This window comes from Labeo rohita, unplaced genomic scaffold (genome assembly GCF_022985175.1).
Source record: "Labeo rohita strain BAU-BD-2019 unplaced genomic scaffold, IGBB_LRoh.1.0 scaffold_1178, whole genome shotgun sequence".
NCBI classification, from domain to species: Eukaryota; Metazoa; Chordata; class Actinopteri; order Cypriniformes; family Cyprinidae; genus Labeo; species Labeo rohita.
Genome location: NW_026127316.1, coordinates 6,484 through 25,216, shown reverse-complemented (window position 1 = coordinate 25,216; position 18,733 = coordinate 6,484). Strand labels below are relative to the sequence as shown.

The 18,733-nt window shown below is 35.9% G+C and overlaps 1 protein-coding gene across 1 annotated transcript; it reads left to right on the top strand.

The window, feature by feature from the left end:
* The first annotated feature begins 2,571 nt into the window (after nt 1-2,571).
* sult1st6 (sulfotransferase family 1, cytosolic sulfotransferase 6) lies at nt 2,572-10,231 on the top strand. The gene is made up of 7 exons (XM_051100973.1): nt 2,572-3,185; nt 7,748-7,876; nt 8,011-8,108; nt 8,219-8,345; nt 8,692-8,786; nt 8,898-9,078; nt 9,399-10,231. The coding sequence occupies exons 1-7, from the start codon at nt 3,002-3,004 to the stop codon at nt 9,509-9,511; spliced, it is 927 nt and encodes a 308-aa protein (XP_050956930.1). The 5' UTR covers nt 2,572-3,001; the 3' UTR covers nt 9,512-10,231.
* The last annotated feature ends 8,502 nt before the right edge of the window (nt 10,232-18,733 follow it).

The window sequence follows — 18,733 nt, the reverse complement described above, 5'->3', positions numbered from 1 at the left end:
GGTCACAGAGGAGGTGAGCTGCACTTACGTTACACGTTGCCTTGTTACTTCTGTACTTGTCCCTCGTGACGCGGTCAGACATGTGGCGTGTTTTTACGGGGACCCCTAGTGTCGTACACTACTCGACACAACTCGGAGTGTACGACAGATAGGGAACGTCTCGGTTACGTATGGTAACCCTCGTTCCCTGATGGAGGGAACGGAGACGTTGTGTCTCCCATGCCACATCTCTGGTCCGCCTCTGAGGGAGCTGAGACGCTCGGCTCCTCAGAATCAGAACGAGTGAGCAGATGCACACGCTGCCCTTTTATACCCGGCCGCCCGGGGCGTGGCCAGCTGTGCAAATCTGCACACCCAATTTTCATTGGCCTTTCTCAAAACTGTCAGAGGTGTTTGGGCTCTCAAGAGCGACCCCTAGTGTCGTACACTACTCGACACAACGTCTCCGTTCCCTCCATCAGGGAACGAGGGTTACCATACGTAACCGAGACGTTTTTCTGAGAAACTGAATAAAAGTAAGTGAGCTTATGCTTAAAACAAGAACAAATACAGTATTTGTCAAAGGGGTATGAAGACTTGTTTTCCTTTTAAATTAAGTTGATTTTTCTGTTGATTTGTTTTTGTTTTAATCAGACATTTAGACATTTGCCCTGGAAAACAAGAAAAAAGTCACCTACACATTGGATGGCCTGAGGTAAGTAAATTAACAAATTTTCATTTTTGGGGTAACCCTTTAAGCTATTTACGCTATTAATTAAAAAAGTAATGGCAATAGATTTACATTCACATTTACCTTTACATTTAGATACCATATTCATGTATTGTGTTCCGTTCAGTGTATTCTGTATATTTTCTTTACTTGTTATTAAAAATTCTTACATTTACCTTTATTAATACCTTTATAGCACACAAATAAATTTATTATTTATGCTATTTTTTTTTACTCACACGTTACATTGTTTTCACACCACCTTCTCTTCATTTTTCCCCTTAGCTCCTCCTTTTACCTCTGCCCTGAATGTGTCTGTCAACACACACAAGGTAAGAAATAAAATTAATAATACTTTTATAAACACTTTTACACTTAATAAGTGAATGTTTTGACATATAATACACATTCTAACAGGTAAACAATGAATAAATAAAATAAATGCAAATTCTTCCACCCGGTTACATTATTATATATTCCAACTTCAAGCCCCAATGTAGTGAACAACCAGGTCCCAAGGTCAATCAAGTGTCTAGTTTGCTATTACATACAGACAAAACATAGCGTTTTCATACACTTTACCCTTGTGTGCTTTAAACCTTAGGGGGCTAAGTTTATGGGTGGGGTTAAGGGTGTACCGTCATGGTTAAATGCTCCAAATGCTGAAATGTTCCAAATGTTCTATCAATGTTAAACAAATAGTTTGTATATAAATGACAATTCCTGGACTTACAGGAATTACTTTCAAGGTATAGACAAAAACAAACAATCAAAAATTGAGTTCTGGAAAAAAAAAAAAAAAGTATATATAGGGTAATAACGGTAAATAAGGTGCTAGACAATTCATGATCCAAAGGTTAGAAGACATAAAAGTGTTTATGGTTTTACTGTTTTTTCTTTTGGTTTGTTGTTTTGTTTTGTTTCTCAAAATGAGCAAATCTAATAAATGAGAACACAGTTTGTACGATATGTGTTTATGGTTGGTCTTGTGGGTTTCCTGTGGGACCAAACTCTGGGGGCAGTTTAACTTTTTTCGACATTCCTTATGGGTAGTATCTGCTTAGCTCATAACTCAAACCTGCAGAACAAAGTCAACCCATGCCAGATGAGGGAGTCTCTGTAAGTGCACTTTCTTGGTTTTCAGAGGCTATTTACATGTTTGTTAATATTAAACAGGATGTTGAAACACCAAAATTAATGATACGTTGTCTTTTTCTATTCAGTTAACCTTCCTTACTAGCCCTGTGTGTCAACATACACATAATAGTATCAACTTTATTTTAATAATACAGCTGTGCATAATGCAACAGGGAAACTATGTGAAATACTGAAAAAAAGTAATAATAAAATAAAATAAATTAATATCCCTGAAAATTAAAATGATGGCCACCTCTACAGTATCTTTCCCTGTCTATAGTCCATGATATGCTGGCATAGGCTCTAGCACTGACCCATAGACATACATGGCATAAGCAGGTAAAAAAAAAAAAAATGCATGGATGGATAACAAACAAGAAATACTTAATGCTTACTAAATGACAGACAAATGTATGCAATGCATACTGGATTTTTTTTTTTTCTTTTCTCATCACATTTTATTGAATATTATCTGTTTGGCTTCTAGTTCAGTATACACTGAAATTTAGTTTTCTAAATGGTCACATAAATCAAGTATGATGAAATAACGACCATGCTAAACTAATTTGAGCATTTCTTACTTGATCTAATTCTGAATGTTTTAAAAGAAAATTTAGTTTGTCCTCTTTTTCCATTTAGAGTGATACTTGTCAGACGCTCCCTTGAACTTAAGCTAAGATAACATCGCTGAAAGTTTGGAATTCAGCCCCGGCTGTCCATGCGTTATATAAATGCCTTGCACCTCAGGAACTCATTACAGTAACACGCAAAGCAGAGTAGATAGAAATATAGGGACACAGTTAGAAAAAGGCTGAGAGAGAACACTAAAAATCACAGGAATACTGATAATACAAAAGCTGAAATTCTAGTAGCGAGAAACTTTGGAAAGCAAACAGAACCTGATAACAGTTCAGGGAGGTTAAGCAAACAACATCTAACTTTAAGAGAGACAGGGTAAAACCTCGGTTTAAAAAATTTATATATGTGACATTTCAAAAGCAGTGCCTAGGGATAAAGAAACAAGACAAGAACATACTCTCAGTATTCTCAAGAATACAAAAAAGAGATATTTAAGCAACAGCAAAAAGAGAGAGAAACTTCAGGAAGCAGGAGTAAAAGGAACAAGAGAATATTACAGAGGACATTTGTGTGGAGATGGAAAAGGAACAGCTAAGCTATGAAGAAGCCATTCTGAGGGCAACTGATGCTATTCGTCGTTTTCCTCTAATAGATGTTGGGGGTATCCCTCTCATGAGCACCATTGCTGAAAACTGGAAATCAATTTCGGAATTCTGTCCTGACCCATCAGACGTTCTCATCTCTACTTACCCCAAAGCAGGTAAAATATAAATAAAAGGATAACTTGCTAATCATTCTAAAATCAAGTGCTTGACTACACTGTTTACTTTGCACTCCCTCTTGATAGTGTTTAAGCAATGGATTTATAGGAACAATCCATCCAAAATTCTGTCATTATTTATTCACTTTCATAGTGAATGACTCCTGTATTATGTCTTACTCATTTAAGAACCTGTTTTAGATTGGCTGATTCTATGTCCTGACATAGCATCACATGAAAAATTATAATGTGAACTACATTGTGTTGGGAATTTAATATAAACATGGCATCATTTTTATAGATTAAATAGTTTCCAGTGAGGTTGTTCTGCCGGTCTCTGATCTTAATACTGAGGGTAAAACTATGTCTGAATGTTGGCATGTCTCTAGTTCTGGTGACCAGCTGGTCTTAAACCATTTGGGGGTAATGTTATCAATAGGGCCTAAGTGTTCTAGAGCTCACAGTCAGGGGTAATTTTTCTGTGTTGTCTTTAGATGCTTTGATTAAGCAGTAATCTCTGAGGTTGTGTTTAAGGCAACACCTTCAAGGACTTTGAATGCCTAAAATACAATGTATGCCTGCCTTAGATAGACTTGATGAATGTGAAGTGAAACGTTCTTAATCATTTTTTTTTCTTTCAGAGCAAAACCTCTATTCTCTATTGGGCAGACAATTTGGCCACTTAAGCAAAAATATCCCTTATACTAGAACTAGAACTACTCATCTCTTATACTAGAACTTTAAGATGCTATTTCTATTTTATTTTATTTTATTTTTGTTGTAACCACTGTTGAGTCATATTTCTGAAAACAAGCAGTTAATTTAATTACTAAAAATGACACACATGTTTAGGTTACTTTTTTTGGCAGTCATCCATAACAGTTCAACAAAATACAAACTAATTCAAAAAATTAAACTGAGACGGTTTATGACAAATAAGCTCAGATTTTAAATCAGCTTAACTGAAGACAACAGTCCCATTGATTATTCATTAGTCATTAGTGATTTCAGTGTTGATTCAGTTCTGTAAAATAGAACTATGAATAGAACAGAATTATGAAATGAGTTAAATTCAGTTATAAACAGCTCTACAGAAAGCAATAGTGTCATTATTCTGCCCAGTTCAGTTCATTAGAGTTCTGCCGAGATAGGAATGCTACTGAGACCGCATCCTGCCAAAGGGGAGGAAGCACTGCATAGGTACTGCTACCAGCCACAGCAACTAGCGACAGAATGAGGCTCCATCCAGGGGAAGACACAGTGTTCACTGACAGGAAAACCAAATAGTGGAGTAATATTTCATGGCAGCGGCTATTTGCCTAGTTTGCTATTTGCCTCTATTGTGTAAATAGCAATAGAGGGTATTTACACTAAGTGCAAATAGCAATATATGCTATTTACACTAAGTGAAAATAGCATATTTTCTTAGCAATAGATGCTATTTAAGTGCAAATAGCAATGCATTCTAATAACACTTACTGCATCTAATAGCATTTACCTGCACCTCAGTATTTTAATACATTATGAAACAGTATGCAGTAATAACATATTGAGTGTAAATTATAATTTTAATTCAAATGATTAAATGGATGCCATTTGGGACAATATAAGCCCTCCCTACACCTACCCTAACCATACCCGATACTATATTTTCAACTTTTCAATTATTTATTAATAAATGCCTTTCTGACATGATATGAGATATGAAAAGGGAAAAAAGTCATATTCGAACCTGGGTCAATTGTGTCAAATGTGACTAGCAATATGCCACTGAAGCTGTTGTTAAACTCCCGTCTTTTGTAGTGTTAACTATTTCAATTCACACGTTGGTGGGCGGAATTAGTGTAAATAGCCTCTGCCAACTACGCAGGCTGTTTGCACTTAGTGTAAATAGACACTCCAATATTTTACAGGTGCATCTCAATAAATAACAATGTCATGGAAAAGTTCATTTATTTCAGTAATTCAACTCAAATTGTGAAACTCGTGTATTAAATGAATTCAGTGCACACAGACTAAAGTAGTTTAAGTCTTTGGTTCTTTTAATTGTGATGATTTTGGCTCACATTTAACAAAAATCCACCAATTTACTATCTCAACAAATTAGAATACTTCATAAGACCAATAAAAAAAAATATTTGTAGTTGATTGTTGGCCTTCTGGAGAGTATGTTCAGTAGGTTCAGGTCTGGTGAGTTTGCTGGCCAGTCAGGCACACAGACACCATGGTCATTTAACCAACTTTTGGTGCTTTTGGCAGTGTGGGCAGGTGCCAAATCCTGCTGGAAAATGAAGTCAGCAGCTTTAAAAAGATGGCCAGCAGAAAGAAGGATGAAGTGCTCTAAAATTTCTTTGTAAACGGGTGCAGTGACTTTGGTTTTTAAAAAACACAGTGGACCAACACCAGCAGATGACGTTGCACCCCAAATCATCACAGACCGTTGGAAACTTAACACTGGACTTCAAGCAACTTGGGCTATGAGTTTCTCCGTCCTTCCTCCAGACTCTAGGACCTTAGTTTGCAAATGAAATACAAAACTTGCTCTCATCTGAAAAGAGGACTTTGGGCCACTGGGCAACAGGTCATTTCTTCTTCTCCTTAGCCCAGGTAAGACGCCTCTGACGTTGTCTGTGGTTCAGGAGTTGCTTAACAGTAGTAATACGACAACTGTAGCCAAATTCCTTGACACGTCTGTGTGTGGTGGCTCTTGATGCCTTGACCCCAGCCTTAGTCCATTCCTTGTGAAGTTCACCTATATTCTTGAATCGATTTTGCTTGACAAGCCTCTCAAGGCTGCAGTTCTCTCGATTGGTTGTGTATCTTTTTCTTCCACACTTTTTCCTTCCACTCAACTTTCTGTTAACATGCTTGGATACAGCACTCTGTGAACAGCCAGCTTCTTTGGCAATGAATGTTTGTGGCTTATCCTCCTTGTGAAGGATGTCAATGATTATCTTCTGGACAACTGTAAGATCAGCAGTCTTCCCCATGATTGTGTAGCCTAGTGAACCAAACTGAGAGACCATTTTGAAGGCTCAGGCAACCTTTGCAGGTGTTTTGAGTTGATTAGCTGATTGGCATGTCACCATATTCTAATTTATTGAGAATTGGTGGGTTTTTGTTAAATGTGAGCCAAAATCATCACAATTAAAAAAACCAAAGACTTAAACTACTTCAGTCTGTGTGCATTGAATTTATTTAATACACAAATTTTACAATTTGAGTTGAATTACTAAAAATAAATGAACTTTTCCATGACATTCTAATTTATTGAGATGCACCTGTATATGGGATCACTGTTAGGGAATTACTACATATGGAGCACTGATAGGAGCATACCACAAACAATGGGCCTGGTAGTGAATTCCTTCTCTGAACAAGTTTCCAATGAGTGCTTGGAAGTAGGAATAGATGTCCTGGGCTCACCAAACCTGGGGAACTCTCTGGGACAAAAAGGTGCACCTTACCACCTCAAAGAGGGGGAGTTGTCCATGTTTTTACTTGTTAGTTCCCAAGACTCGAGATGACACTGGCTCTACACAGAGATCATAAAATCTTAGGAAGGTGTTGGGTATAGCCCAGCCTGCAGCTCTACAGATGTCTGCCAATGTTCACCAAGCCGAAGAGGCTGCGAAACCCTTGTAGAGTGAGCTCTTACTTCCAGAGGGCACAGTATACCTTGGGCTTAGTAAAGCAAGAGAATAGCATCCAATGGGCTGGGTCTCCCTCATCAGGAGAGACGGCTTCCAAGTTTTGGGCATAGAGCCAGGCCAGGGTCTCAGGACAATGTGAGAGTCTGGGTTCAGGGCCCTGTCCACAATCCAAAGCCTGTATGTCTGTTGCATATAGCATAAAAAAGTAAATGTATGTAACTGTTTGGTCAAGGTAGATCACAAAAAACAATGCAAAATAAACAAAAACATTGCAAACTGTCATAATTATGTGAACAATTATATTTTAGGCATTGCACTAATACACCTCTAAGCTCGCAGTTCATTTTGCCATTTGCACAGATATTAAATGGCTCACTGGTTGTGGTAACAGTCCAGTTCACAACAACTGTCTGTTTATTGTATCTCCCCATTATAAAACACAGAGAAAATCTCCAAGACTGATACATATAATTTTATTAGGTTCTAATAATGAGATGCAATTTACCAGCATTCTGGCTCTGGCTGCAAATCAAACAAAAGGCTAATACTGGCAATCTGCTAATAGCTAGATCATCTGTACTGCAGGGTATTGGTAATGGACCTTTCCCTTGTTATACTTTAGTGTAGTATTTAGTATAGTATTTAGTGTCCTTAATCTTTACACCATTCTGCAGTTCAGTACATATGTTCATTATGTCCAATGCAGTGGTGGTTCTTGACCACTTCTAAACAATCCTTGATAAAAATGTATATCTTGATTTTGTTTTTTTAGCATTATTTATAGTAATCATTTATCATAATTTGGATTAGAGTTGTTTTAATATATTGTTAATAATTTATTAATTTTAATTTCTTAGAAGTTTATTGAGAACTGAGAACTATTGGTCTAATTTTTGTCTCTGTTTTGAGGCACCACCTGGACTCAAGAGATAGTAGATCTTCTGCTGCACAATGGAGATGCTGAGGTGTGCAAAAGAGCGCCAACAGTTGTCCGTATTCCATTTCTGGAGATTTGCGCTCCTCCACCCATACCATCAGGTACACATTAACACACCAGTGGATGTTTCATCTATACTTATAGAAGGGGTTTTTATAAAGGGTGTGTCAATGCACCTACTGTATGTATACGCAACTCAGCATACATAAGCAATTTATCTTTATGCTTCATTTAGGGCTTGACTTACTTAGACAGATGAAACCACCGAGAGTAATCAAAACTCATCTACCCATTCAGCTAGTGCCTAAAGGATTCTGGGAAAATAAATGCAAGGTAATTATTCAATTAAAACAACTTTGGTGTGTGGGTATGGGTGTGTATGTCAGGGGGGAGGGGGTCCACTATATGTCCATGTCCACTATAGCCACTATATGTTTTTCCAGGTCATCTATATGGCCCGGAATGCTAAGGATATCCTTGTAAGCTACTTCTACTTTGATCGCATGAACCTTACCCAGCCAGAGCCAGGACCTTGGGATGGCTACATTCACAAGTTTATGAAGGGACAACGTGAGACAATACTACATATTTAAATATAATTCACAATAAATAAATAAATAAATAAATAAATTCTGTCATCATCTAATCACCCTTAAGTCATACCAAACCTGTGTGACTGACTTTTTTTTCTGTGGGAAAAAGTAAGCACACATTCTGACAAACTGTTATTGTTCACACAATTTAATTCAGTTGTGTTGAATATATTCAACCCACTGAGCATTTTTGGGTGAACTATCCCTCTACTAAACACACGTAAACACTCTTCTAACTTTTCAGATTATTAGTTTTTCACTAATGTAGAATGAAATATTTAATCTGGAATCTTTGGTTACTCTGTCTTCTGTTGTTTTTACAGTAGGTTGGGGCTCTTGGTATGACCATGTAAAAGGTTACTGGAAGGAACGCAATGAAAGGAATATTCTCTACATACTCTATGAGGACATGAAGGAGGTAGTTTTAGTACCGCATATTATCTTCAGTTGTGCCAATTTCCTAAAATTTGATTGAATTTCTTTTATGTCTGCTTCTCAGAGTTTCTTGTATGTTTTGCTTTTTTTCAAGAATCCTTTTAGGGAGATCAAGAGGATCATGCACTATCTGGACTTGTCTGTTTCTGAAGATGTTATAGAGAGGATTGTGCAGCTGACATCCTTCCAAGTCATGAAGGACAATCCAATGGCTAACTACTCCTACATCCCCAAACCTGTGTTTGACCAGTCTATTTGTGCCTTCATGAGAAAAGGTTCATATAAAAACCATACTGAATATCCCTTTTTAGATTAATTATTTTTTATTAATTAAAACTTTGTTTTTAGACTCTAAGGAAACCATGTAGACGGTTAAAATCCTGCTTATATGGCTGTTTAGCATTAATAGGAATACGCTGTAAAATAGTTTATTTTGTATAGCTAAAACAAGTTGTCTGTTGCAGCAAACATTTTGACCATTCAATATGGCAGTTGAACAATTAGAATCCATCAGAATTCCAAGGACCATGTAATAAGAAATCATATACAGAATACTGTGTTCATAATGAATGATTAAGTGTGTTTGTTTATACAGGAGAGGTTGGTGACTGGGTTAACCATTTCACCCCAGCTCAATCCCAGATGTTTGATGAAGACTACGCAAACCAAATGAAAGATGTGGACATTCCGTTCCGCTTTAACATTTGATCCCTAAATAATATATGCAATATATTACAGAAATTTTGCCTAATGTCATTAGGTGTAACATTCTACTCACCTGATGTCAGTAACTGCAAAAATATGTAGGTATTATTATTATTATTTTTTTTTCGAAAAATTCTAAATTTATAATTTCTTTAAAATCTTATATCACACTTTAAGCAATATGCTTATTAATTATGGCTTGATTATTTACAGTACATTTAACAGGATTGAACCTAAAGCCTAAAACCGTGGAAATAAAGTTAGCTATTTTCCAAATAAAGAGTTAGGCAAAGTTAGCCATTGATCAGTGAGGGACTGGGAATTAGAGTACATGATGGTGTTCAATTTAATTAATTCTGAAATGGTATAATCTTGCAGTTGATATAACACAGGTGATGTTACACAAACCAGTAATAAACTAATACCATAAAAGAAAACAGAATTTATTAAATCCATTAGTAAATCAATTACATTGATCCGGATTCATTAATTACCTGGCTTTTGTTAGTCAAAGCAATATTACACAAGTCTAACAGGACTCAATGTGAAAACAAGCAGTGTTAGGGTGGAGTAAAACAGTATTTTCTGTAAAACTAAATTTTTTTGTTCCATCCATCCATTTTCCAAACCACTTGTCCTATCTACAGTGAGTATTACTTTCTGTAAAGCTGTTTTGAAATGATGTGTATTGTGAAAAGCGCTAATAAATTTGACTTAACTTGATTCATATTCATTTGTCACTAATACCCACCTTAACTACATGTTAGTCCAGGTATGGTAGTTAATATATTACATAACAATTACAGGTAAACTTAATGAAACTGACTATTAAATAAAGAATGGGGAGTAGCAACCCGTACTGTGATCTAAATAACCCTGATCTGAATCAACATTCAAAATTGTAACAAATCTTTTGTCATTTTTGTCACTTTTGTCAAGTTTGTAGCTCTAATGATGCTGAATAAGCAGTGGTCCTAGCCAGGGAGGCCGCTAGGGTTTCTAATGGAAACCGGCCTGAATCATTCTTAGGATGATTTTCACTTTTAAGGTAGGAAGAAGTACCAATTTTAGGTTGTTAATAAAACACTAATTAACACTCTTATTCTTTTGTTATTGTATTGAAACAAAAAACTGCAACATTTGGATGAATGTGAAGGCTGGAAATCGACCTGAATCATTCTTAGAATGAATTTAATTTCAGGTAAACTACCTATTTTTAGGTTGCTAGTATAACTTATAATTAAAACTTATTATTTTTGTTATGTGTATTGAATTGGAGGAAACCTCATTGGAGGAACTCAGCTGTTCTTTGGGTGGTTTTCACTTTTAAGGTAGGAAGAAATACCAATTTTAGGTTGTTAACAACTCATAATCAACACTATTGTTTTTTTGTTTGTTTTTTATTGTATTGAAACAACAAACTGCACCATATGAATGAAGGTGGAAATCAGCATGAAACTTTCGGATAATTTTCAATTTCAGGTAAGAAAAAATACCTGTTTTTATGTTATTAGTAGAACTCATAATTAACACCATTTTCCTTTTGCAATTGATACCTTTCATGAAGGTCAAGACTGGTAACCCAAACTCAGAATTTGTCCTCTGTATTTAATTAATTATTGGGCACTGTTTATTCGAACCTGCGACCTTTAGGTTACAAGTCACGTATGTGGCCCTGGACTACAAAAACAGTCTTAAGTCGCTGGGGTATATTAGCGGCAATAGCCAAAAATGCATTGTATGGGTCAAAATCATTGATTTTTCTTTTATGCCAAAAATCATTACGAAATTAAGTAAAGATCATGTTCTATGAAGATATTTAGTAAAATTCCTACTGTAAATATATCAAAACTTAATTTTTGATTAGTAATATGCATTATTAAGAACTTAATTTGGACAACTTTAAAGGCAATATTCTCAATATTTAGATTTTTTTGCACCCTCAGATTCCATATATTATAGTTGTATCTCGGTCAAATATTATCCCATCCTAACAAACCATATATCAGTGTAATGCTTATTTATTCAATTTGCAGGTGATGTATAAATCTTAATTTCGTCCAGGGTCACATATGATATGCATAGTACGGCCCACCTAAGTGTGGTCCTGATCCTCAAATTGGTGATATGGAGTGCTAAAGACGTCAAATGCTGACGTGTGTTGAGGTTGAGGAGTCATTCATCTCAACAGCTTTGCACAGTAGGATCCGCAGCAGCTTATCTATAATAACCTGCTCGGCATCCTTGACATTCTTTTTAAAATGTCTTGAAAACCTTTGCTAATTGAAAAAAAAAAAAGATTTGGTGGTAATATAGCATGAGAGACAATGAGAGAGTTAAATTTTGCATATATTGATGTGGTGTGACCAAGACAAAAATAAAAATATATAAATTCATTCAAAGTTTATTCAAAATCATTCCTTCATTCTTAGTCCTTTTATTGTCATATTACATGCCTCATGTGCTTGCAAAGTGAAAATCAGTTTTGTGCAGTATACTGTAAATGAACCTAATGGAGTCGTAGCAATGTTAATTTGAATCATGTCATAATGAATGAATGAAACAGCCTTACTCAGATAAGCAGGGATGGGATGTCCATCTGTTTGTCCATTGTGCATTAACAGCTGTCAACCATGTCGGTAGGCAAATGAGTGGTCTGAACTTACTTTTACAGTGCTTTTTTTTTTTTGTTCTGGTCACACATGTGCACCTGTGTACAACTTACACGCACCCCTGTTCATACATCATAATATACTTTACAGCTTCCCTACCATCCTTTCTTGACCAATGTTATCAACAGGGGACAGAGAGCATCCCACAACTGATCCGGCCTTCCTAATAAAATTTTTTTTTGTCCCTTTCAGAAATTCCTCCCGCCAACACATAACAGCATAGAAGATAACAGACGCAACAACAGTATCATACAAAGTCCTTAGCAACACCCAACACACCCCAAAAGATCTCAATCGTCTCAACATGTGAATACGACTCTGATCCTTTTTAAATAATTCAACCTGCACCAGTTTAAAGTTTCAATATTCATTACACCCAGCAACTGCACAGTCATCTGAATATTTCTGAAGATGACAGAAGCTATCAGAATAATACTGAGAGTCAGTAAATAAAAAGGGAGATGGGACAGTTCCTTGTGGGACACCTGCACTGCATTTTACAACATCAGACATACATACTGAGGTCTGTTGGTAAGGCTGAGTTACCAGATTAGGAAGCACTCCAGTTTTGAAGGCTTAATGGTGTTATATGCACTTGAAAAATCAAAAGACATCACTTTCACTATTCCTCCAGCTATCTCTAAGTGAGAAAATGCTTGTTTCAAAAGCCACTCCTTCATCAACTCCAACACCTTTTTTATAGGCTAACTGTAGGATAATAGAGCACATCAGAAGTTAAAGATGTTCAAGGAACAGCCTTTCATCTCTGTTTTCATCAGATGAGATGTAAAAAGCCACAGGCCTACAATTTGTAGATTCTTTTGGGGTGGTAATCTTAGGTACAGGTACCAGCCCAAGATGTTTTCTATAGTACCGTTACTCTTTCCATGTGAAGACTCAGACTGAATATAAACTGAACATCCCCACGTAGCTGATCAGCATTCCTTCAGAACTTTACTACTGATCCCATCCAAATCAGCTGCTCTCCTTGCCTTAATTCTTTTTAATCTCCCTCTTGATAAAGATCAGGTAAGGCTTTTCTTACACCTTCCAAATGAAGCAGTATAAATTCACCCTATAATCTTCTCCAACTCTATTATTAAATATCTTTTCAAATTAATTTCCTTCTCTTTTTTTCCCTCTAGTATAAACCAGTCTACTTAAGGCCACGCTTCCTCCCCTCTCTAACTGTTTGTCATACATCTGTGGTTCAAATTCATCAGAATATTCAACATTTTACATCCGGGAACTGCAGGGATAGCAGTAGAGTACCGATGCATAATCTCCATCTGCTGTTAGTCGACTCACCAGCTGGTGGTGCAAGCGTGTTTTAAGGAAGACCCAAGCAACAGATAGAAGTGAATTTTCAGTTCAGTTCAGTATTTATTTATCCCCGTAGGGAACTTATGTTTGCGACATACACTCGCACAGACATTTGACGTTTCACATTAGGCATATATACAAATATAAATATAAACAATAATTTTCTTACATTTATTAGTGACTTTGAAATGTTCTCTCCCAGTTTGCTTGACAGATAAACACATTTTAAAATGAACAAAATTGGATTTATATATTTTTTTTTCTATGTTGTGTTTTAAAAATTATAAGGAAAATGAATTTATTAATATAATGAGGGAATAAATGATATGAAAAAATGAATGATTAAACGATGTATGGTGATCTTTTTGAGCCATGGCGCGCCCTCTGTCGGCAGCCAAGAATATGCATGCTTTTCGTCTAAGTAGGATGTTTGTTTGTGCTGGAGGCGGAGCATCTCGTGACATACACACTGACGGTCAAGGGTGCGGAAGTTATAGACTCTACACAATAAACGCTTATTTTATTGTTTTTTCCTTCTTTTTTGGACTCTGATCTAATTATAATTGAGCTGATGGAGTCTCAGAGTAAAGAGGAGCCCGTGCTGCACATCGTGGTGGTGGGATTTCACCATAAGAAAGGTTGTCAGGTAAGACACTGTCCTAATGTTTGTTTATAAATATTAATCTGCTCTAAACAGTAGCGTGCTTCACTATCACTCTTAAGTGAAAGTGGCTTTACCATTGCATCGTTTGTTATTTACCATGGTACTCTGATATACAGTGTAGCAATGGGGGAAAAAGCAGCTGGAGGAGAACTGAATGATTAATGATTATAAATAATAAATAAATAAAGCTTGTAATTCAGTACTGATGCTGACAAAGTGTGAGAGATCCAGCAGTACTGCCCTCTTCCTCTCCTCCAAAACAAAAAAACAAACAAACAAAAAACCCTTTTTTTTTATCACGCAGGACATTACAGGTGTCCCCACCCACCACTCACAAAAGTTGTAAAGATATCGAAATGTATAGCATTTGAGTATTTGTTTATTATTATGTCCACTCACGTGAAAAGACTCCAGTCATAAGTCATAGAGCAAAACCTGATTTATTCTTAATAAGGATGTTTCTTCCTCATGGTGCCTGCCATGTTGAGATCACATGACCAGATGAATACTGCACACTGGCTGCATCAGAAAGAGGTAGTAACACATCAAGGTATCACATACATATTTAAGTCCATGCTAGTGAAATTTCATGATTCTCAATTCCAATATCAGATTGCTGGTCAAATACCCATTTTTTAATTGTCTAGTAATGTTGATTGTTTATTGTTTTATTTGTACATTTTGATTGACTAAGTCTCCTCTGTCTGTGACTGTGATGCATATATAAATCTCTTAATATCACACTTGGTGCAGGTGCAGTTTGGATTAGGGTCTTTATCTTTAACAGGTTGAGTTGGTTAAGGAGTTAAACGACAAGGGCGTAGAATTTAGTAGGGATGTTAGTAACGTCAAATATTCACAACCCTCCTTGTAATTTTTAAATGATATGATGGGATCGCACAACAAGTACACTTTTTAACATCAGTCAATCAAGCTTTCTATAATAGAACTTTAGTAGTTAGAATTAAAATGTGGTATATTAACACAACTTGGGAAGGTTACTTTAGAAATGTAATAGAGAAACTTGTAATCTGTAACCTATTTAAAATGTAATGAGTAGTGTAACTTTTCAATTACTTTATTAAAGTAATGCAACTTATTACATTTGATTACTTTTTGATTACTTTCTAATATTTTCAACCGTTAACCATTTTGAAAAATTTAAACCAGTTGTTATCGGGGAGTAACATACCTTGGAATGTCATGACTGACCAGTCAGATTCAAGCATTCCACAGAACCGTGTAACAATTTAATTTAAAGCACAGCCACCACAAATTCAGACATAACACCCCTTATTTATGTTGAGATCATTCTGAGGTTAAATATAGATTTAAAATCATAACAAGAAACAATTTAATAGCTGTGTTTGTATAGTTATGACAGGTAACACTGGCATCTAACAGTGCCTTGGAAAAAAACAATTAATCTTAAAAAAACAGTAATGTAAAAAAAAAAGTATATGCATAAATCCAGATAGGAAATAAAACAGTTATCGAATAAGCACGTGTAATATTCTGTGTCCTAAACTCCTGAAACGTTTTAGAGCAATCAGTGCAATTTATGAAAGAAGTCAATTAAATCTGTATGTGGGTGTGTGAAAATATTCAGATGTAACCCCCTTTGTAATCATTACCATTTTCAAAAGTAACTGTAATTTAATTACACTTTTTTTCTCAGTAATTGTAACTAATTACAATTACATTTATTTTGTAGTTAAATTATGCAATTCCGTTACATGTAACTAGTTACTCCCCAAAACTTGGAACACTTGGGACACTGTTGGCCATTCAGTGTTTCTGTTATGTGATATTTGAAATATCATGTGAATATATATTATTCACACAATATATCAGAGTTCAGATGTAAAACCAGCTAAAAGCCATCTCGGTCAAAAATGAGATAATGATACTAAGTGAATGCTCCTGACACACAGTATACATCCATCAAATACTTTTATTTCAAACTCGATAAATTCCAGCCTCAGCCCAATCAGAAGTACCAGTACTTACATAGAAACCTATACAAAGTAGCCAGAAAGAAATGCTAATTTTAAAGAAATACATTCAGATGGACTTAGAGGCTTTTGCATCTGAACTCTTCATATATATACATACATATACATATACTCGGTTTCTGAATTGGTTTAATGCTAAAATGTTGCTGATAATTTCACTGATTATGCCATTTTCTGTATTAAGTCTACTTTGTTTTTTACATAGCAGGTTAGTATTTTCATTCTTTTTTTTATTATTCTTTTATTTTATTTTATTTTAGATATGGTTTCTAAAACGGTTTTAAAATTTTGTGCTGGAACGTTATCTAATTGCATCCAAAATGCAGTATTGTGAAAAGCTGTAAAAACTGTTTTGTGTTGGCTGGAAGTAGACTACGGGTGCATTTTCTTACAGAATCATTGTTGTTCTACTTTGTTTTCAATATGTGAAAGACACTGTATTCGCACTCTGCTTGTAAGTCCTCTCCATGATGCTCTGATTCTAATGTATAGGGATGTTGACGATTACATTATAGACAGTGTAAAGGAGGTGTTTTGGAGGTGTTTTTTTGGGAACTGGAGATGTAACATTTTAATGGCTGAAGTCTGTATTACAAACGACTGTATACAACTGTGCTACAATAATATGTGAGAAAGATGTATGCAGGTTTGTAATTTTGAGTAAATTAAGTTTATGCATGGTTAGCAAAACAAAATAAATAAATAATTGAATTAAGGCCAAAACAACTAAATATTTTTTTACAAAACTTACCAGATTTTGTAGATAATTGCTAGCCCACTCATTCACACAAAACAATATATTGATTTAATTTTTGTGAGATGCTTTTTGTGTTTGAAACAGACTGTATGAAAGGGAATGTCAATGGCCAAAAATGCTAATGTGTTTCACACCTGGGGAGATGAAGACCTGGTATTTTAAGATGTTTGCTGCTTCCTTTTCATGCCCTGAAGAAAAACTGTCCCACTGTCAGTTGCCAGTGATTGAGTTTACCTTCAACATGGCATGTTCATGTAGAATATGTAGATATATAGCTTGCTGATGCTGACATCTCTCTATTGTGATCTTTTCCAAAAGAGTGTTTTCATGATGCGCCATCAATTGTCTGTATTGGCAGCACTGGACGTAAACAATGCAACTGAACAGAACGATGCTCGCACATTTTGCTGATTATTGCTGCTGAAAATGGTCAATTATTGACATGTTTTGGGCTGTACTAATCGAATAGACCAGGAAAAACATTTGGAAATTATAGACTACCAAAAGTTATGACAAATCAAGGAGAAGAGTTCAAAAACTGTCTGAACAAAAGGTTTTTGTGGTTGGCCAAACTGATCCAAGATTTCCAGGGCAAGAATCTTGACAGCATTTGTGTTTGTTCTTACAATTTTCTGGTCAGGTAGGTGAAATATTAGGCTAATATCTTAATTAATACTGCTTGTACATATCTACCACCTATTAACTTTTGTTAAAATATTGCGCCCTTTCCTGCTTATTAAATCCTTCTCTATATGATTTAGCAGCTTCCACACCCTTTTTTTTTCGTGGTTTAGACAGCATAAATTAGCAGAACAACGTTCTCAGTAGTACATTAACCGTGTAATCCATGCTGTTGTTTACATCCGAGTATCGCTGATATGGCCGAGCATCCGGGTAACTGACCAAATTGTGATGTAAGTGCAAACCCTTTATTGCCCTGACAGACTGGGCATTTGTGTTGTGGCACAAAGTTGGTACAGCTTTCTTTGAGAAAAACAGTTTAACATTCAACAAACATTTAAGTGGTTTTAAACCATTCAGGTGCAAAAAGATGCCAAAGAGAGCTCAATTTGGTACTTAGCACACTGTCTGAGATGGTTTAGTGTGCAAATAAATTGAGAAACTCTCCTTCTCCTTGCATTTAAATGGACAAATATAGACAAAACTCCTGCCCTGATGTGTAATAGATTAACACTTCATGGTAACCAATTAGATTAAGATTTTATTTATTTATTTATTTATTTATTTTTATTTATTTTTGCGTGTATTTTTGTCTTATAAAATACTTTGAAACTGAAGCTATTTAGAGGGTTTCCACAGTCATTATATTCTCTTGCCAAGCCATATAATTTAATCCAGGGGTGTCAAACTCAGTTCCTGGAGGAACACAGCCCTGCAGAGTTTAGCTCCAACCCTAATTAAACACACCTGATCCAGCTAATCAAGTCCTTTAGGCTTATTTGAAAACTACAGGGTTTGTGTGTTTGAGCATGGTTGGAAGGAAATTAGTTTTTTCATCCATGCTGTTTGAGCTCAGGAAAGGAAAGGAAAGGAAAGGAAAGGACGTGATGTGTGGTCAAGTATGGTGTCCCATACTCGTAATTTGTGCTCTGCATTTCACCCATCCAAGTGCGTGTGAGTAGTGAACAAAAACACACACTCACCGTGAACACACACCTGGAGCAGCGGGCAGCTATTTTTGCTGCAGCGCCCGGGGAGCAGTTGGGGGTTTGGTGCCTTGCTCAAGGATTTCATCTTAGTTGTAGTACTAAGAGAGCCCTGTACATTCACTCC

Coding starts and splice junctions, on each gene's coding strand:
- sult1st6 (XM_051100973.1), top strand. CDS start 3,002: ATGGAAAAGGAACAGCTAAGCTATGAAGAAGCCATTCTGAGGGCAACT. Junction 8,346..8,691: donor CAAGTTTATGAAGGGACAAC/GTGAGACAATAC, acceptor TTGTTTTTACAG/TAGGTTGGGGCTCTTGGTAT. Junction 8,787..8,897: donor TCTATGAGGACATGAAGGAG/GTAGTTTTAGTA, acceptor CTTTTTTTCAAG/AATCCTTTTAGGGAGATCAA.